This window comes from Macaca fascicularis, chromosome 19 (genome assembly GCF_037993035.2).
Source record: "Macaca fascicularis isolate 582-1 chromosome 19, T2T-MFA8v1.1".
NCBI lineage: Eukaryota > Metazoa > Chordata > Mammalia > Primates > Cercopithecidae > Macaca > Macaca fascicularis.
In genome coordinates this window covers 11,865,988-11,886,601 of record NC_088393.1, presented here as the reverse complement: position 1 = coordinate 11,886,601, position 20,614 = coordinate 11,865,988, and the positions used below count along the sequence as shown (strand labels likewise).

General features: G+C 48.8%; 1 protein-coding gene and 1 long non-coding RNA gene across 4 annotated transcripts; one reads left to right on the top strand and one right to left on the bottom strand.

The window, feature by feature from the left end:
* Positions 1 to 113: 113 nt before the first annotated feature.
* LOC123570223 (uncharacterized) lies at positions 114 to 18,171 on the top strand. Of its 3 annotated transcripts, XR_012428402.1 has the most exons (4): positions 114 to 177; positions 4,584 to 4,621; positions 15,150 to 15,207; positions 18,037 to 18,171. It is a non-coding gene; the product is annotated as an uncharacterized lncRNA (long non-coding RNA). The 3 variants fall into 3 exon arrangements; XR_012428401.1 differs by lacking the exon at positions 4,584 to 4,621; XR_006694261.3 differs by lacking the exons at positions 114 to 177; positions 4,584 to 4,621 and adding an exon at positions 14,811 to 14,890.
* TSPAN16 (tetraspanin 16) lies at positions 3,089 to 20,374 on the bottom strand. The gene is made up of 7 exons (XM_005588008.5): positions 20,306 to 20,374; positions 18,008 to 18,205; positions 17,438 to 17,512; positions 15,078 to 15,185; positions 12,246 to 12,398; positions 6,529 to 6,612; positions 3,089 to 3,271 (listed from the first exon to the last, which is right to left on the bottom strand). The coding sequence occupies exons 1-7, from the start codon at positions 20,372 to 20,374 to the stop codon at positions 3,224 to 3,226; spliced, it is 735 nt and encodes a 244-aa protein (XP_005588065.3). The 3' UTR covers positions 3,089 to 3,223.
* Between the last annotated feature and the right edge of the window lie 240 nt (positions 20,375 to 20,614).

Genomic DNA, 20,614 nt, shown 5'->3' with positions numbered 1-20,614 from the left:
ACCAGGTGGAGGTCATTGAGTCATGGGGTTGGTTCCCCCATGCTGTTCTCCCGATAGCAAGTGAGTTCTCGCGATATCTGATGGTTTTATAAGGGGTTCTTCCGCCTTCTCTCGGCTCTTCTTCCTGCAACCTTGTGAAGAAGGTGTCTGGCTTCCCCTTTGCCTTCCGTTATAATTGTAAGTTTCCTGAGGCCTCCCCAGCCATGCTGAACTGTGAGTTAATTAAACCTCTTTCCTTTTTTTTTTTTTTTTTTTTTTTTTTTTTTGAGACTGAGTCTTGCTCTGCCACCCAGGCTGGAATGCAGTGGTGCCATCTTGGCTCACTGCAACCTCCACCTCCAGGGTTCAAGCAATTCTCCTGCCTCAGCCTCCCAAGTAGCTGGGATTACAAGCACGCTCCACTATGCCCGGCTAATTTTTGTGTTTTTAGTAGAGACAAGGTTTCACCATGTTGGCCAGGCTGGTCTTGAACTCCTGACCTCGTGATCTGCCCACCTCAGCCTCCCAAAATACTGGGATTACCGGCGTGAGCCGCCATACCCGGCTAAACCTCTTTCCTTTGTAAATTACCCAGTCTCAGGCAGTTTTTTCTAGCAGTAGGAAAACAGATTAATACAATAAAGCTCTCCTAACCTAACTTCCTCTATTTTTTTTTTTTGAGACGGAGTCTCGCTCTGTCACCCAGGCTGGAGTGCAGTGGCTGGATCTCAGCTCACTGCAAGCTCTGCCTCCCGGGTTTACGCGATTCTCCTGCCTCAGCCTCCTGAGTAGCTGGAACTACAGGCGCCCGCCACCTCGCCTGGCTAGTTTTTTGTATTTTTTAGTAGAGACAAGGTTTCACCGGCTTAGCCAGGATGGTCTTGATCTCCTGACCTCGTGATCCACCTGCCTCAGCCTCCCAAAGTGCTGGGATTACAGGCTTGAGCCACCATGCCCAGCCTGAGTTGTCTCCTTTATAATAAACGAGGAGTAGTAAGTAAAACACTTTCCTGAGATCCGTAAATCATTCTCGTAAATTATCAAACCTGAAAGGGAGGAGGCTTGTGAGAACCCACCTGCCTTTGTAGCCATGTTGGACTGAAGTATGGGTAACCTGGGAACTCGATACTTGATACATCTGAAGTGAGGGCAGCTCAGTTTTGTGGGACTCAGCCCTTAAACCTACGGGGTCACACACCAACTCTGGGTAATTGATGTCAAAATTGAATTGTAGGACACCCAGCGGGTATCCACAGAGAATTGGAGAATTATTTAGTGTGGAAAACCCCACATATTTGGTATCAGAAATGTGGGTAAAAATGTTTATTTCTGGCCGGGCGCAGTGGCTCAAGCCTGTATTCCCAGCACTTTGGGAGGCTGAGGTGGGAGGATCACTTGAGGTCAGGAGTTCGAGACCAGCCTGGCCAACGTGGCGAAACCCCATCTCTACTAAAAATACAAAAATTAGCCATGTGTGGTGGCAGGCACCTGTAACTCCAGCTACTCAGGAGGCTGAGGCAGAAGAATTGCTTGAAACCAGGAGGCAGAGGTTGCAGTGATCTGAGATTGTGCCTCTGCACTGCAACCTGGGCAACAGAGTGAGACTCTGTCTCAAAAATAAAAAAAAAAAAAAAAGGAAAAAAAATTAGCTGGGCATGGTGGTACATGCCTGTAGTCCCGTGTACTCGGAAAGCTGACATGGGGTGGGAGATTCCCTTGAGCCCAGGAGTTAGAGGTTACCCTGAGCAACAATCATATCCAGCATGGGTGACACAATGAGGTCCTGTCCCTTTAAAAAAGGTTTTTGAGCCTATCAGGTAAACTCAACGATGGCCTAGGTATTAAGGGAGGCCAAACAAGCAATGTTAATGATCCTAGATGTGATGATGGTGTTATGGTTGTGAATGCAAATAAACATATTATTAGAGACGTGTACTGAAATATGAAGGGAAGAAATGACATTGTCTGGGGTTTGTTTTTTGGAGGGTTTTCTTGTTGTTATCTTGTAGAGATGGAGTCAGGCCAGGCGCAGTGGCTCATGCCTGTATTCCCAGAGCTTTGGGAGGCTGAGGCGGGCGGATCACTTGAGGTCAGGAGTTTGAGACCAGCCTGATGAAACCTCATCTCTACCAAAAATACAAAAAAATTAGCCGGGCAGGGTGGCAGGTGCCTGTAATCCCAGCTACACAGGAGCCTGAGGCAGGAGAATTGCTTGAACCCAGAATGTGGGGAGGTTGCAATAGGCTGAGATCACACCACTGCACTCCAGCCTGAGCAACAGAACAAGGGGGCAGGGGGGTCTTGCTATGTTGCCCAGGCTGGTCTCAAACTCCTGGGCTCAAGCAATCCTCCTACCTTGGCCTCCCAAAGTGCTGGAATTACAGATGTACCACCACAAAAAAAATAAGTGAGCTGATAGATATGTTAATTAGCTTGATTTAATCATTCCACATTGTATGCATATATCAAAATGTCACATTGTACCCTATAAATATATACAATTTTTTAAAAATGAAAAAATACTTTATCAAGGGTAAAAAGGGGATTGACAAAGCAAATATGTCAATCTTTGCATTGTTGAACCTGGGTGATGTGTATATGTTTCATTGGATGAATGTTCTTGGCTTTTGTGAAAGTTCTAGATGTTTCCCAGAATTATTTACAAAACTGGCTGGGTGCAGTGGCTTATGCCTGTAATCCCAGCACTTTGAGAGGCTGAGGCAGGTGGATCACCTGAGCTCAGGAGTTCAAGACCAGACTGGCCAACATGGTGAAACCCCATCTCTACTAAACATACAAAAAATTAGCTGGGCGTGGTAGCGAGTGCCTGTAATCCCAGCTACTTGGGAGACTGAGGCAGGAGAATTGCTTGAACCCCAGAGGTGGAGGTGGCAGTGAGCCGAGATTGTGCCATTGCACTCCAGCCTGGCAACACAGCAAGACTCTCTCGAAGAGAAAACACACACACACACACACACACACACACACACACACCCCAATAATAATTTACAAAACAGGAAAGTTGTATGAGAAAGGACATAGCCTCTAATTCAGGTATTTTGAGGTAAAATCATTGCCAAAAATGAAAGTAAGGAGAAAGGAGTCAGGCTGGACAGGGGTTTCCCAAATCTTTTATTAACAGTCTCCCCTCCAGAAGCAGTGAGTGCCACAGACAAATAAAACTGAGACTGACTCTCCAGCAGCCGGGTGGGCCCAGGTGTCTCATCTTCTCTAGGCCTGGGTGTCAGCCCAACTTGATAAACAGCAGCAAAGTGGCGAGAATTCCTGGCAACTGAAATGGGTGAAGAGAGAAACATGGATCCAATGCTAGAGATCTCCAAACCAGAATCATACTGGAGTTACGGGGGCAATGGGAGCATCCTGTTCCAGAAAGGTGAGGGGCAGGGTTTTTTTTTGTTTTTTGTTTTTTGTTTTTTTTTTTAATTCTTTTTTTTGAGACGGAGTCTCGCTCTGTCACCCAGGCTGGAGTGCAGTGACCGGATCTCGGCTCACAGCAAGCTCCGCCTCCCGGGTTCACGCCATTCTCCTGCCTTAGCCTCCCGAGTAGCTGGGACTACAGGCGCCCGCCACCTCGCCCGGCTAGTTTTTTTTTTTTTTTTTTTTTTTTGAGACGGAGTCTCGCTCTGTCACCCAGGCTGGAGTGCAGTGGCCGGATCTCAGCTCACTGCAAGCTCCGCCTCCCGGGTTCACGCCATTCTCCTGCCTCAGCCTCCCGAGTAGCTGGGACTACAGGCGCCCACCACCTCGCCCGGCTATTTTTTTGTATTTTTTTTTTAGTAGAGACGGGGTTTCACCGTGTTAGCCAGGATGGTCTCGATCTCCTGACCTCGTGATCCACCCGTCTCGGCCTCCCAAAGTGCTGGGATTACAGGCTTGAGCCACCGCACCCGGCCACCGGCTAGTTTTTTGTATTTTTTAGTAGAGACGGGGTTTCACCGTGTTAGCCAGGATGGTCTTGATCTCCGGGGCAGGGTTTTATAGATGGCTAAAGAACCGCCTAGTCTAAGTTGGAGCCACTGTGGTTACAGTGCATTCGTCTCCATTTATTTATTTATTTATTTATTTATTTATTTATTTATTTGAGAAGGAGTCTCACTCTGTTGCCCAGGTTGGAGTGCAATGGCACTATCTTGGCTCATTGCAACCTCCACCTCCCGGGTTCAAGCAATTCTCCTGCCTCAGCCTCCCGAGTAGCTGGGATTACAGGCGCCTAGCACCACGCTTGGCTAATTTCTGTATTTTTAGTGGAGACGGGGTTTCACCATGTCGGTCAGGCTGGTCTCGAGCTCCTGACCTCAGGTCATCCATTCACCTCAGCCTCCCAAAGTGCTGGGATTACAGGCGTGAACTACCGCGCCTGGCCCATCCTCTCCACTTTGGCCTTCCCCGGAACCCTATGGACCATATTCCCCAGACTCCACTGCCACATAACTTTTTATCTACTTTTTGATTATTATGAATAATCCTGCTATGAGCATTCACATAAAGGTTTTTGTATGGATACATGTCTTCAATTATCTTGGATTATAAACATAAGAGAGAAATTGCTGGGACAAATAATAATTCTATGTTTAACATTTTAGGAAGTGGCTTCACCATTTTACAGTCTCACCAACAATGTGTAAGTGTTCAAATATCTCCACATCCTTGCCAACACTTGTTATTGTCTTTCTTACTTTAGCCATCCTAGTGGGAATAAAGTGTTTTTATTTGCATTTCCCTAATGACTGATGGTGGTAGAGCATTTTTTTATGTGATTACTGGCTATCTGTATGCCTTCTTTGGATAAAAATCTCTATTCAAATCCTTTGTCCATTTTGGTTGGGTTACTTGTCTTTTTATTAAGATATAATAATTTTTTTTTTTTTTTTTTGAGACAGAGTCTTGTTCTGTCACCAAGGCTGAAGTACAGCGGTGGAATCTTGGCTCACTGTAAACTCCACCTCCCAGATTCAAGCGATTCTCCTGCCTCAGCCTCCCGAGTGGCTGGGATTACAAGCATGCATCACCACGCCCAGCTAATTTTTATATTTTTAGTAGAGACAGGGTTTCACCATGTTGGTCACGCTGGTCTCGAACTCTTGACCTCGTGAGTCACCTGCCTTGGCCTCCCAAAGTTATGGGATTACAGGCATGAGCCACCACGCCGGGCCTTGTAGTTTTACTTTCTTATGTCATTGCAATATCTTGTATTGGCATCATAGAATAAACTGGGAAATATGTCTTCCTCCTTTTTATTGGCAGAGTTTGCAGGTGAAACAATGGTGTTAATTCTTCTCTAAAAGTTTGGTAATATTTCCAGTGAGGATATCTGGGCCTGATCTTTTCTTTGTGGGAAGTTTTTTGGTTACTAATTTAATCTCATTACTTGTTGTAGACCTATTTAGATACTCTATTTCTTTTTTTTTTTTTTTTTTTTTGAGACGGAGTCTCGCGCTGTCACCCAGGCTGGAGTGCAGTGGCCGGATCTCAGCTCACTGCAAGCTCCGCCTCCCGGGTTCACGCCATTCTCCTGCCTCCTCCTCCCAAGTAGCTGGGACTACAGGCGTCCGCCACCTCGGCCGGCTAGTTTTTTGTATTTTTTAGTAGAGACGGTGTTTCACCGTGTTAACCAGGATGGTCTCGATCTCCTGACCTCGTGATCCGCCCGTCGATCTCCTGACCTCGTGATCCGCCCGTCTCGGCCTCCCAAAGTGCTGGGATTACAGGCTTGAGCCACCGCGCCCGGCCTAGATACTCTATTTCTTCTTGAGTCAGTTTTGGTCGTTTGTGTTTATCTAGGAATTTGTCTATTTCATCTAGGTTAGTTCATTTATTGGCATACAGGTTCAGACTTTTCCCTTATAGTTGCTTTATTTCTGTAAGGTCAGTAGTGATGTCTCTCTTTCATTCCTAATTTTAGTAATTTGAGTAATCTTTCCCTTTTTTTCCCCCTTCAGTCTACTAGAGTTCTGTCAATTTTATGTGTTTTTTTGGTTTGTTTTTTGTAACATGATCTCACTCTGTCACTCAGGATGGAGTGCAGTGACACAATCATGCCTCACTAGCCTTGATATCCCAGGCTCAAGTGATCCCCCTGCCTCAGCCCCCCAAGTAGCTGGAACTACAAGCATGTGCCACCACACCTGGATAATTTTTTTATTTTTGTTTTTGTAGAAATGGGTGGTCTCACTATGTTGCCCAGGCTGATTTCGAACTCCTGGGTTCAAGCAGTTCTCCTGCCTCAGCCTCCCAAAGTGCTAGAATTACAGGCTGAGTCATTATGCCCTACCTGTTTTATCTTTTCAAAGAATCAAATTTTGGTTTTATTGATTTTCTCCATTTCATTTATTTTCACTCTAATCTTTAGTATCTTCCTTCTGCTTGATTTGGGTTTAGTTTGCTCTTCTTTGTTGAGTTTATTTCTTTTCTTTTCTTTTTTAAGTTTTGTATTTTGTTCACTGCTGTGTCCCAGTGACCAGAACAGTTTGGCATACGGTAGGTCCTTAATAAAACAGTTCAATACGCCCTAGGGAGGCTGGGTCTTACCTGTATTGCTGCAGCTCCCAGAGAGCCCCCACTCAGGGTGAAGCTCTGAGTCTTGGTGATTTTGAGGAGTTTATGGAAACAGCCCTGAGGAAACAAATGCCAAAACAAGCAGGAGCTGGTTAGGGGCTCATGGATTGCAAATCCCCATCAACCCCAACTCACTGGGCCACCCAGATGCCTCTCAGATTCTTTGAGGAGAAGGGGAGAGAGCCATGAGGGCCTTCCCTCCATCTCATTTGACTGCCACCCGCCCCCTGCCACCCTAGCATCTTCCCAGTCCTCCTCATTCCCCCAACAGAACATAATGATGATTCCCTTCTACTTGTCTGTGCTAATGTTCCAGTGTGGCGATCAAGTGTGGTTGGACATCCTTGATTATTACTAGCTGTATGACCTTGGAGAAGTCACTATATTTCTCTGTACCTCCATTTTCCCATCTATAAATGGTACCCACTGGATCTGCCTCACATGAATTTTGTGAGGAGTAAAAGAATCAAAGGCCAGCCATGGTAGCTCATGTCTATAATCCCAGCGCTTTGGGAAGCCAAGACAGGAGGATCACTTGAGCCCAGGAGTTCAAGACTAGTCTGGGTAACATAGTGGGACTCCCTCTCTAAAAAAATTTAAATATCAGCCTGGTGTGCGGCTGTAGTCCCAGCTACTTGAGAGATTGGGGCAGGAGGATCGCTTGAGCCCAGCCGGTCGAGGCTTCAGTGAGCCATGATCATGCCACTGCACGCCAGCCCAGGGGACAGAGCAACATCCTGTCTCAAAAATAAACAGGCTGGGCGCGGTGGCTCATGCCTATGATCCTAGCACTTTGGGAGGCGGAGGCAGGCGGATAATGAGGTCAGGAGATCAAGACCATACTGGCCAACATGGTGAAACCCCGTCTCTATGAAAAATACAAAAATATAGCCAGGCAAGGTGGCGGCGCCTGTAATCCCAGCTACTCGGGAGGTTGAGGCAGGAGAATCACTTGAACCAGGGAATCGGAGGTTGCTGTGAGCCAAGATTGTGCCACTGCACTCCAGCCTGTCGACAGAGCGAGACTCCATCTCTAAATAAACAATAAATAAGGCCAGGCACGATGGCTCACGCCTGTAATCCCAGCACTCTGAGAGGCCGAGGCTGACAGATTCCCTGAGCCCAGGAGTTCGAGATTGGCCTGGACAACATAGCGAAACCCCGTCTCTACAAAAAATACAAAAATTAGCCATTGTGGTGGTGTGTGACTGTATGTAGGCTGAGACGGGAGAGTCGTTTGAGCCTGGGAGGTCAAGGCTGCAGTGAGCCATATTTGCACCACTGTACTCCAGCCTGGATGACAGAGCAAGAACCTGTCTCTAGATAAATACATAAATATAAAAGAAGGAATCTACATGAAGTACATTGCAGTGGCCTGACATGTAGCCAGCATTCAATAACTGTTAGTTATTTTTAAGTGCTCTTTACATATGAACAGAAAAGCTGACATGTATTCAGTGGCTTCTCGGTCCACATATTTTCTTACTCATTTCTCACTATAACCCCATGATTTGGGTACTCTTCTTTCCTCCACTTTACAGATGAGGAAACTGAGGCTCAGAGATATCAGGACACCAGGCAAAGTGCATGGGCAGGGCATCCTCTCTCCTTCCTGCACTTTTTTTTTTTTGAGATGGAGTTTCGCTCTTGTTGCCCAGGCTGGAGTGCAGTGGCACGATCTTGGCTCACGGCAACCTCCACCTCCCGGGTTCAAGCAATTCTCCTGCCTCAGCCTCCCAAGTAGCTGGAGTTGTAGGCTCCCACCACCACGCCCAGCTAATTTTTGTATTTGTAGTAGAGATGGGGTTTCACCATGTTGGTGAACTCCTGACCTCAGGTGATCCACACACCTCAGTCTCCCAAAGTGCTGGGATTATAGGCGTGAGCCACCGCGCCCGGCCTCCTTCCTGCACTTCTGGAGTTGCTCCCTCTTCTAGGCCCCTGGCACATCTCTCCTCTGGAGGCTTGGGCCACATTGAACTCGGGCTGTTGTCACTGTGCAGTGCCCCCTTTCACGTAATAGGTTTGTTTTTTTTTCCTAAATCGGGTCTTGTCCTGTCACTCAGACTGGATGCAGTGGCATGACCATAGCTCACTGCAGCCTCGAACTCCTGGGCTCAAGCGATCCTCCTGCATGAGCCTCCCAAGCAGCTGAAATTATAGGCGTGCAATGCCACACCCAGTTCATTTGTAAATTTTTTATGAAGATGGGGGGTCTTGCTATGTTGTTCAGGCTGGTCTTGAACGTCTGGCCTCAAGTGATCCTCCTGCCTTGGCCTCCTAAAGTGCTGGGATTACAGGCATGAGCCATCACACTCAGCCACATAATAGGTATTTGAGTGCCTGGCACTGAATTGGACAGTGGCAACCCAGCAATGTATAAAACAGACAAAATTCCTGCCCTCAGGGGGCTGTCATTTGAATGGGGAGAACAGCTAATGGCAAGCATAGTGATAATACTGTAAAGTGGTGATAAATGCTGGAAAGACACAGAAACAGGGTATGAAGACAGAGCATGATCGTTGGGATAAGGGATCCTTTTATAGATGGGAAGTCAGAACAGCCTCATGGAGAAAGTGCCAGTTGAGTAAAGACTTGAGAGGTAGGAAGACACGTGAAGGAAGAGCATTCTAGGCAGAGGGTACAGCCTGTGCAAAGGTCGTGAGGCAGGCATGTGCCTGGTGTTTCTGAGCAGTAGCAAGGAGGCCAGCACGGCCGGAACAGAGTGAGCAAGGGGGAAAGGATAGGAGGTGACAGGCAGTTTGTGCAGGGCCCAGTGCACCAGTGTCTGGCCCGTGTCTGTCTCTGAGGCCTCTGCCTGGGACTCAACCTGGCTGATTTTCCACAGGGCCTATTTCCTTGCAGGAGCCATTCAGTGCAAATGAAGGAATGAACGATTCATATTTCTTCTTCTTCTTCATCTTCTTTTTTCTATTTTAGAGAAGGGTCTTGCTCTGTGGCCCGGGCTGGAGTGCAGTGGCACAGTCACAGCTCACTGTTGCCTTGATCTCCTGGGCTCAATCGATCCTCCTGCCTCAGCCTCCCAGTTAGCTGGGCCTACAGGTTCACGCCACCATGCCCAGCTGATTTTTAAATTTTTTGTAAAAATGGCATCTTGCTGTGTTGCCAAGGCTGGTCTTGAACTGCTGGACTTCAGTGATCCTCTTGCCTCAACCACCAGAATAGCTGGGACTTTAGGCATGTGCCACCACACTCAGCTAATATAAAAAAATTTCTTTGGCCAGGCAGGGTGGATCATGCCTATAATCCCAGCACTTTGGGAGGCTGAGGCAGGTGGATCACCTGAGGTCAGGAGTTCGAGACCAGCCTGACCAACATGGTAAAATCCCGTTTCTACTAAAAATGCAAAAACTAACCGGCCATGGTGTCACAAGCCTGTAATCCCAGCCACTCGGGAGGCTGAGGCAGGAGAATCACTTGAACCCGGGAGGCAGAGGCTGCAGTGAGCTGAGATTGCACCACTGTACTCCATCCTGGGTGATAGAGCAAGACTGTGTCTCAAAAAAAATTTTTGTTGTTGTTGTGGTGGGGACTTTGCTATGTTGCCCCAGCTCTGATTTCTATTTCTTCCCTCACAGAAGATCTCTGTGCTCATTACTCATGGCAGAAGTGAAGGGGTAACTGGGGTGGGGCTTGAAACCCAGCTCACCACTCCCTGGACACAAGAAACTCTCTGTGCCTCAATTTCCTCATCTGCAAAATGAGACAAGAGTAATTTCCCACCTCAAGGGATATGATGGGACAAAACTCACAAAGTGAGTGTTCCATCACATGGCTGGCCCTCATTCCTGCTGGGATGATCACTTTTCATGGTTACTGCTCCATTTAAGGTCTCTGGAGGGCAGGTAGTGTGGTGTTGGCAATGGACTCAGGCCAATGTGGCTTCAGACTCCAACTCTGCCAAAGCTCTGTGATCTTGAACTAGTGATGTCCCCTCCCCAAGCCTCAGTTTCTTTTCTTTTCTTTTCTTTTTTTTTTTTTTTTTGAGAAGGAGTCTTACTTTGTCTCCCAGGCTGGAGTGCAGTAGCGCGATCTCTGCTCACTGCAAGCTCCGCCTCCCGGGTTCACGCCATTCTCCTGCCTCAGCCTCCCAGTAGCTGGGACTACAGGCGCCCGCCACCGCGCCCGGCTAGTTTTTTGTATTTTTAATAAAGACGGGGTTTCACCGTGTTAGCCAGGATGGTCTCGATCTCCCGACATTGTGATCCGCCCGCCTCGGCCTCCCAAAGTGCTGGGATTACAGGCTTGAGCCACCGCGCCCGGCCCCCAAGCCTCAGTTTCTAAGAGAAGGTGGAACCGTAAGTTCCTGAGCTGTGTTGTCAAAATCAGCTGAACACTCAGTAAGAGTTGATTTCTTTCTCCCTGACCCCCTTTGCAGAGGTCCCACAAAAGAAGCCATTTGAGGCCGGGCGCGGTGGCTCACGCCTGTAATCCCAGCGCTTTGGGAGGCCGAGGCGGGCGGATCACAAGGTCAGGAGATCGAGACCACGGTGAAACCCCGTCTCTACTAAAAATACAAAAAATTAGCCGGGCGCGGTTGTGGGCGCCTGTAGTCCCAGCTACTCGGGAGGCTGAGGCAGGAGAATGGCGTGAACCCGGGAGGCGGAGCTTGCAGTGAGCCGAGATCGCGCCACTGCACTCCAGCCTGGGCGACAGAGCGAGACTCCGTCTCAAAAAAAAAAAAAAAAAAAAAAAAAAGAAGCCATTTGTATTAAAGTTGTCAGGCTGCGTGTGGTGGTTCATGCCTGTAATCCCAGCATTTTGAGAGGCTGAGGCAGGAGGATCATTTGAGGTCAGGAGTTCGAGACCAGCCTAGGCAACATACTAAGACCCCGACTCTAATAAAAATTTTAAAAAATTAGCCAGGCACGGTGGCACGTGCCTGTGGTCCCAGCTACTCGGGAGACTGAGGCAGGAGGATCACTTGAGCCCAGGAGTTTGAGGCTGCATCGAGCCGTGATCACACCACTGCACTCCTGCCTGGGCAACAGAGTGAGACCCTATCTCTAAAAAACTAAAAATAAGGCCAGGTGTGGTGGCTCATGTCTGTAATCCCAGCACTTTGGGAGGCCGAGGTGGGAGGATCACTTGAGCTCAGGAGTTTGAGACCAGCCTGGCCAACATGATGAAATGCCATCTCTACTAAAAATACAAAAATCAGCCAGGCGTGGTGGCACATACCTGTAATCCCAGCTACTTGGGAGGCTGAGGCAGGAGACTCGCTTGAACCCAGGAGGCGGAGGTTGCAGTGAGCCAAGATGGCGCCATTGCACTCCAACCTGGGAGACACAGTGAGACTCCATCTCAAAATAAATAAATAAAAAGGCTGAGTGCAGTGGCTCATGCCTGTAATCCCAGCACTTTGGGAGGCTGAGGTGGATGGATCACCTGAGGTTTGAGACCAGCCTGGCCAACATGGCGAAACCCCATCTCTACTAAAAATACAAAATTAGCCAGGTGTGGTGGCACATGCCTGTGATCCCAGCTACTTGGGAGGTTGAGGCGGGAGAACCACTTGAACCTGGGAGGTGGAGGTTGCAGTGAGCCGAGACTGCACCATTGCACTCCAGCCTGGGCAACAAGAGTGAAACTCTGTCTCAAAATAAGATAAAAATAAAGTCACCAGCCCTCAGGGGTCTGTCAAGGCAACACACAAAATCTCCAGTTACCTTCTGGTGGATGACGTTTGTAGACACATTGCGTCCATCACAGGTCACAGTTCCGATGGATTTACAGCAACCCCTGGGGTAGGTGTGGCCCGTTGTCATTTCGAAGGAAGAGCCAGAAAAATCTGTGTAGTTATTCACCCCACAGCACTTTAGCTATAGAGAGGAGAAGAAATACTTGGAGAGTCTCTTTCAAATAATAAAATAATAAACGCATCAGAAATCATGGTTACCATGGCTACTGTCTAGCGTGGTCACAATATTCCAGAGACTGTGCTAAATGTCCTCTTACAAACATCCCATCGCAGCTCAGAACCCTCCCGGCTCCCATCTCACTCAGGGTAGAAGCTGAACTCCCAGCCTGGGCAACAGGGTGAGACCCCACCTCGGCAAATATTAAAAAATTCGCCAGGCATGGTGGCAGATGCCTGTAGTCCCAGCTACTCAGGAGGCTGAGGCTGGAGGATCGCTTGAGCCCGGGAGATCAAGGCTGCAGTGAGCTATGATCACACCACTACATTCCAGCCTGGACAACAGGGCAAGACCCTGTCTCTAAAAACAAAAAAAGCTGAACTCCTCAGCGATTCTCCTGCCTCAGCCTCCTGAGAAGCTGGGATTACAGGCACATGCCCCCACGCCTGGCTAATTTTTGTATTTTTAGTAGAGATGGGGCCAACATGGTGAAGTCCTGTCTCTACTAGAAATACAAAAATTAGCCAGGTATGGTGGTGCACGCCTGTAATCCCAGCTACCTGGGAGGCTAAGGCAGGAGAATCACTTGAACCCGGGAGGCGGAGGTTGCAGTGAGCCAAGATTGTGCCACTGCACTCCAGCCTGGGTGACAGAGTGAGACTCCATCTCAAAGAAAAAAAAAAAAAAAAAAAAAAAAACCCCAGAAAATGACAGGTGTCAAGGATGTGGAGAAATTGGACTCCTGCATTGCTGATGGAAATGGAAAATGATACAGCCACTATGGAAAGGAGTCTGGCAGTTCCTCAAAAACAGTTTGAAGTGCAGTGCTGAGATCATAGCTTACCACAACTTCAATCTTCTGGGCTCATGCGATTCTCCCACCTCTGCCTCCCGAGTAGCTGGGGCTACAGGTGCAGGCCATCATGCCTGGCTATATTTTTAATCTATTGTAGAGATGGCTCTTGCTATGTTGCCTGGGCTGGTCTCAAACTCTTAGCCTCAAGCGATCCACCCGCCTCAGGCTCCCAAAGTGCTGGGATTACAGATGTGAGCCACTGAGCCTGGCCCAACAAAGATTTTTTTTTTTTTTTGAGACGGAGTCTCCCTCTGTCACTCAGGCTGGAGTGCAATGGTGTGATCTTACTCACTGCATCCTCCACCTCCCAGGTTCAAGCAGTTCTCCTGCCTCAGCCTTCCGACTAGCTGGGATTACAGGCATGCACCACCATGCCCGACTAATTTTTGTATTTTTAGTAGAGACGGGGTTTCGCTATGTTGGCCAGGCTGGTCTCGAACTGCTGACCTCAGGTGATCCACCCGCCTCGGCCTCCCAAAGTGCTGGAATTACAGGCGTGAGCCACCGCGCCCAGCACCAACAAGGATTTTTTTGTGCCCTAACAAGAACCCTAAACAGAGCCTGACTCATAACAGATACTCAATAAATATTCGTGGGAGGACTGTATGAATGAATGAAAGAGAGACATTCTGTACCATCACAAGCTTGAGGAGCCAAAACCAGCATGCAGAAAGGCATCAGCCATTTGCGGTGACTCATGCCTATAATCCCAACACTTTGAGAGGCCAATTCGGGAAGATCACTTCAGGTGAGGAGTTCAAGACCAGCCTGGGCAACATAGCGAGCAAAACTTTTTTTTTTTTTTTTCAAATAAATAGGGCTGGGCGCAGTGGCTCACCGTTGTAATCCTAGCACTTTAGGAAGACTAGGCAGGGAGATCCCTTGAGCCCAGGAGTTCAAGACCAGCCTGGGCAACATGCTGAAAGATCTCTACTAAAAATTTTAGGCCGGGCACAGTGGCTCATGCCTGTAATCCCAGAACTCTGGGATGCCGAAGCGGGTGGATCACCTGAGGCCAGGAGTTCAAGACCAGCCTGACCAATATGGTGAAACCCCATCTCTACTAAAAAAACAAAAATTAGCCAGGCATGGTGGTGGGTGCCTCTAATCCCAGCTCCTTGAGAAGCTAAGACAGGAGAACTGCTTGAACCCGGGAGGTGGAGGTTGCAGAGAGCTGAGATTGCACCACTGCACTCCAGCCTAGGTGACAGAATGAGACTCCAACTCAAAAAACAAAAATTGTTAAATGATACATTTCATTTGTGTATCTTTTTAAAAATATTTTTTCTTTTTTGAAACAGGGTCTTGCTCTGTCACCCAGGCTGGAGTGTAGTGGCGCCATCATAGTTTGCTGCAGCCTTGACTTCCTGGACTCAAGTGATCCTCCCACCTCAGCCTCCTGAGTAGCTGGGACCACAAGCATGCACCACTATGACTGGCTATTTCTTTTTTTCTTTTAAAGGGACTCCCTCTGTCGCCCAGGCTGGAATGCAGTGGTGCAATCTCAACTCACTGCAACCTCCGCCTCCCAGGTTCAAGCGATTCTCCTGCCTCAGCCTGCTGAGTAGCTGGGACTACAGATGCCTGCCACCACACGGAGGTAATTTTTGTATTTTTAGTAGAGACGGGGTTTCCCCATGTTGGTCAGGCTGGTCTCAAACTCCTGGCCTCAAGTGATCCTCCCACCTCGGCCTCCCAAAGTGCTGGGATTACAGGCATGAGCCGCTTCGCCCACCCATGTCGTGTACCTTTTACCACAATTTTTTTTTTTTTTAAGTGAGCCTCACCTTCTCCATGACCAAGTTCCACTGTGCAGAATAGTCGTCTGGCTCATTGTAACCTCTGTAATTCTTCCTCAGGGTCACGACGGTGTGCTCCAAGACCACATCTCGAACCTCACAGATGGGACAGGAAGCGGTCAGTACCCCAACTAGCAAGAGTGGCCCGTTCATTGGCAGAGGTTCTTGAGGATAGAGTGGGAGGTGGGGGCTTCCCTCGTGCTGCCTTCATTTTTCCTACCCTCAGCTCATGGGTCTGTGCTAGAGGAAGACACACGGAGGCTACTGTGCCCCCTCTCCCGCCCAAAAGAGGGAAACAGGGAGACGCGTGGGTCTGGAGCCAAGCGTATCTCTCTGTACCCATCACACACGAATTTGCATCATCTGCTCTTTGGAATCGCCCACACCCTGCTGCACCCACGATGTGGCTGTAACTCCATTAAAGAATTGAATATCATCTCCACGGAATCTCTCTCTGCACAAAAGGGGCACATTTAATTTTCTGTTTTTTAAACAAAGGTTTAAAAAATCCTTTTGCAAAGTGATGATAGAGGCACGTGGTTCGAAATTGACAATGCACAGAAGGGTAGACCATGAAAAGTCTCTCTACCACCCCTTCCTCCCAGCCAAAAATTTCCTCCCACTCCATGCCAATGACTGTTAACTGTTTCCTGTGTCCCCAAAGAGATGTTCTTCTATGTGTGTCAAAGCAAAGTATATGTTCACTATTCTTCCTCCTTGGTTTATGCTGCACTCATTTTTCTGCATCTGGCTGTTCTCGACAGGAGTAGCAGGAGCTCTTGGTGGGCTGCCCATAACTCTGTGGCCCTTGTCAGTTCTGTGCCCACTGGCCTGGCTCCCTAGTGCCAGCAAGTGAGGATTCTCTGGCCTCTGAGCCCACGTGCCCCCTGGGAGCAGACCTCCATCAATGGCTAGTGGGAGTTGGTGGATCAATATCCCAACTCCCTCTCCACTTGAGTGGAATAACTTAGGTGCATGTTCTATGCTGTGCCCAGCATCCCCTTTTGTGGGCTGTCTTCCCTTACCTGCCTCATTTGCTATGTCCCCTGCAGGTGTTTTCTGGGATCACCTCCCAAACAAACCACATGCCTTTGAATTCTTGTTTCAGGGTCAGCCTCTGGGGAGGATGCCAATGAGGACGGCACTCTATCCTGGAGAGCATTCCATCTGGTGCCCAGAGAACCGCCTCCTTCTCTGTACCTGATGTACAGGATTCCACTGTGTGGATGTATTTTAACTCACCTAAACCCTTATTCATACTCACTAGGTTCTTTGCGATCTTTCTTTTTTCTTTCTTTCTTTTTCTTTTTCTTTCTGTTTTTTTTTTTTTTTTTGAGACAGAGTTTCACTCTTGTTGTCCAGGCTGGAGGGCAATGGCACAATCTCAGCTCACTGCAACCTCTGGCTCCTGGGTTCAAGTGATTCTCCTGTCTCAGCCTCCTGAGTAGCTGGGATTACAGGCATGTGCCACCACGCCTGGCTAGTTTTTTCACATTTTTAGTACAGACGGGGTTTCACCATGTTGGCCAGGCTGGTCTCGATCTCCTGACCTTGTGATCCACCTGCCTCAGTCTCCCAGAGTGCTGGGATTACAGGAGTGAGCCACCGCACCTGGGCCTCCTTGCAATCTTTCACATGCCCTGGCATGAATGTGATTCTGCACACCAGCAAGTGAGTCCTTGAATAATTCCCAGAGATGGGACTGCCAGGTCAAAGTACTGAAGCTTTTGTCATTTGGATGAATTTTGCTAAATTGTCCCTCTATTTTGAATACATTTCAAAACCCCAATCAATATGCAAACACTTCTGATCATCTCCCCTTCTCTTGCCACCAAACCCAAGAGAGATGAACTAAATGAACTCGGCAGGTTTTGTGAGGCCTTAGAGGGGCAGGCTGAGGATTTCAGCTTCTCACTCCATTGAAAGTGGCACGTGTGATAGGCCCCTCCACAATTGATCGTGGGTGCCTGGCGGGGAGGGCGGACTTCTATTGGTTCTATACCTTTTTTTTTTTTTGAGACAGAGTCTCGCTCTTTCGCTCGGGCTGGAGCAGTGGCACAATCTCGGCTCACTGCAAGCTCCGCCTCCCAGGTTCACGCCATTCTCCCGCCTCAGCCTCCCAAGTAGCTGGGACTACAGGCGCCCGCCACCACGCCTGGCTAATTTTTTGTATTTTTAGTAGATACAGGGTTTCACCATGTTGGCCAGGATGGTCTCGAACTCATGACCTCAGGTGATCCACCCGACTCAGCCTCCCAAAGTGCTGGGATTACAGACGTGAGCCACCACGCCCGGCTTTGGTTCTTTATCTTTCTAATGCTACGTGGGTGGAGCAGGGCTGTACTTACAATTGGAAAGAAAAGAAGGACCACTGTGGCAGCTGTGACTTCCACGATGAGGACAATAACCATTGACAGGATGCACTAAAAGACACACAGTGGGAGAGAGGACCTGGGAGCCTGCTCAGCCTCCTCCTGACCTTGTACCCTGCAGGGGAGGGGCTGTCTCTGTTCCCCCGACCCTCCACCCCGGGCCACCCTGGCCTCTCTAGTTTGAAACAATTCAAGACCAGGCGCAGTGGCTCACACTTGTAATCCCAGCACTTTGAGAGGCCGAGGCGGGCAGATCACGAGGTCAGGAGTTCAAGACCAGCCTGGCCAACATGGCGAAACCCTGTCTCTACTAAAAATACAAAAACTAGCAGGGCATGGTGGCCGGCACCTGTAATTCCATCTACTTGGGAGACTGAAGCAGAAGAATCGCTTGAACCCGGGAGGCAGAGGTTGCAGTGAGCTGAGATCGTGCCACTGCACTCCAGCCTGGGTGACAAAGCGAGACTCTGTCTCAAAAAAAAAAAAAAAAAAAGATTTGTATGTGTGGGGAGGCAGTTTTGGGGTCTGTGTGCAGATCCAACTTACAAATAAGAGCATGCCTCTGCTCTCTTTAGTCACTCCATACCACCCAGCACAGCTAAGCAGTACCGTGACGCATCCCATCACCACGCACAGGTTGCCAACGTGAAGGAGATATGCGGAGGACAGTCCGAGGACACTCGTCAGGGAGGCCCCTCCACATTTACCACCAATGCCCAGGCCGACGAGGATGATGCCAGACATCTTTAGAACAGAAATCAGAAAGGAAGAAAAGTAATCTGTTAGTTGTGCACAAATAGAACTGGGTGAGTGCAGTGGCTCATGCCTGTAATCCCAGCACTTTGGGAGCCCAGGAGTTCAAGACCAGGTTGGTAGGACCTCATGTGTACCCTCTCCCCACCGCAAAAAAAAAAAAAAAAAAAAAAATAGCTGGGCATGGTAGTGCGTGCCTGTAGTCTCAGCTCCTCAGGTGTCTGCAGTGGGAGGATCACTTTAGCCCATGAGGTCGAGGCTGCAGTGACTTACGACTGTGCCACTAGGCTCCAGCCTGAATGACAGATCAAGACCCTGTCTCAAAAAATAAAATAGGCCAGGCACAGTGGCTCAAGCCTATAATCCCAGCACTTTGGGAGGCCGAAGGAGGCAGATCACCTGAGGTCAGGAGTTCAAGACCAGCCTGGCCAACATGGCGAAACCCTGTGTCTACTAAAAATACAAAATTAGCCAGGCATGGTGGCGGCCTATAATCCCAGCTACTCAGGAGACTGAGGCAGAAGAATCGCTTAAATCCGGGAGGCAGAGGTTGCAGTGAGCTGAGATCGTGCCACTGCACTCCAGCCTGAGTGACAGAACAAGACTCCGACTCAAAATAAAATAAAATAAACTATAAAATAAAATAAATAATGTCATAGGACAGGGATTAGCAAATTTTTTTTTTTCCCTGAAAAACCCAGATGTTGTGGACTCTGCAGGCCTTAGGGTGTCTGTTGAAACTACGCGGTTCTATTGGTGTAGCCTAAAAGCAGCTGTTCACAATCTGCATATAAGTGAGCATGGCCATGTTCCAATAACACTTTATTTATTTATTTATTTTTAAATAGAGATGGGGATCTCACTATAGTCGGTCTTGAGCTCCTGGCTCAAGGGATCTGCCCATCTCGGCCTCCCAAAGTGTTGGGATTACAGGCTTGAGTCACCACACCCGGCCTTAATTCTCTTTAAAATGTTACAATACAAGTGAAGGGGAGGGGTGACATTTCATTTCCTTCTCTTTCCTGGCAGCTTTTCCTTAGACTATGCTACAATGAAGACAATTACTTCTTTTTTTTTTTTTAAATCAAGACAGAGTCTCGCTCTGTTGCCCAGGCTGGAGTGCAGTGGCGCGATCTCGGCTCACTGCCAACCTCTGCCACCCAGCTTCAAGCGATTCTCATGCCTCAGCCTCCCGAGTAGCTGGGATTCCAGGTGTGTGCTACCACGCCCGTCTAATTTTTTTTGGAATTTTTAGTAGAGACAGGGTTTCCCCATATTGGCCAAGGCTGGTCTCGAACTCCCGACCTCGTGATCCGCCAGCCTCGGCCTCCCAAAGTGTTGGGATTACAGGTGTAAGCCACCACGCCCGGCCTGGCAATTCCTTAGCAATGTACATTTCTTTTTTTTTTTTTTTTTTTTTTTTTGAGACGGAGTCTCGCTCTGTAGCCCAGGCTGGAGTGCAGTGGCCGGATCTCAGCTCACTGCAAGCTCCGCCTCCCGGGTTCAGGCCATTCTCCGGCCTCAGCCTCCTGAGTAGCTGGGACTACAGGCGCCCGCCACCTCGCCCGGCTAGTTTTTTTTTGTATTTCTTAGTAGAGACGGGGTTTCACCGTGTTAGCCAGGATGGTCTCGATCTCCTGACCTCGTGATCCACCCGTCTCGGCCTCCCAAAGTGCTGGGATTACAGGCTTGAGCCACCGCGCCCGGCCAGCAATGTACATTTCGAGTTACTTGTATGGTAAGGAAAAATATGTCTTGACAAATTTAAAAGATTCAGAAAATAACCTTTTCTCCTGGCCTTCCCAAACAACTTGGTCGGCTGCAGGATTTGACTCAGAGCCAAGCTCTTCCATCACCCACCTGGGCTCCCCCAGATCACACTCATCTGTGCTGGATTTCACCAGCTCTGGGTTGATGGCAGGTCCCAAAGCTCCCTGCTCGTCCTCCTCCGTCTGCCCTACATCCCTCCTGCTTCTCTAGGGAACCACAGATCTCGACGCCAATTTGGATCAACTTATTTCTGTCTTTCAGGGAGCTGACCGTGGAGGAAGGGCTGCAACAAACCAGGGGCCTGGATTGTGACATACTTACAGCCACGAAGCCATTGAGTAAAGATAACAGTTTCTTCAAGGAAGCGTACGGAGTGTGGATTTCAGCCATGCTGAACAGACTGGGGCACCCTGAACATTTAAGTTAACATCTTCCTGAACCTCTGGGCTACTGTTCCCCAAGATGATAGGGGTCTGAGGCAGGGGCGCCAACACTGACTTGCTCTGCCCCTCTCTGTCCTGGCTGCTTGGTGGTTGTCTAAGGCTGCCCAGCAGCTGCTCCCTGCCCTGGTCGTCAGCCTTTTATCACATCACAATCGGGTACTAGAGCAAGACCCATGGTTCAGGGAAT

Coding starts and splice junctions, on each gene's coding strand:
- TSPAN16 (XM_005588008.5), bottom strand. CDS start 20,374: ATGGCTGAAATCCACACTCCGTACGCTTCCTTGAAGAAACTGTTATCT. Junction 18,206..20,305: donor TACTCAATGGCTTCGTGGCT/GTAAGTATGTCA, acceptor TCTGTTCTAAAG/ATGTCTGGCATCATCCTCGT. Junction 3,272..6,528: donor TGGGAGCTGCAGCAATACAG/GTAAGACCCAGC, acceptor CACCCATTTCAG/TTGCCAGGAATTCTCGCCAC.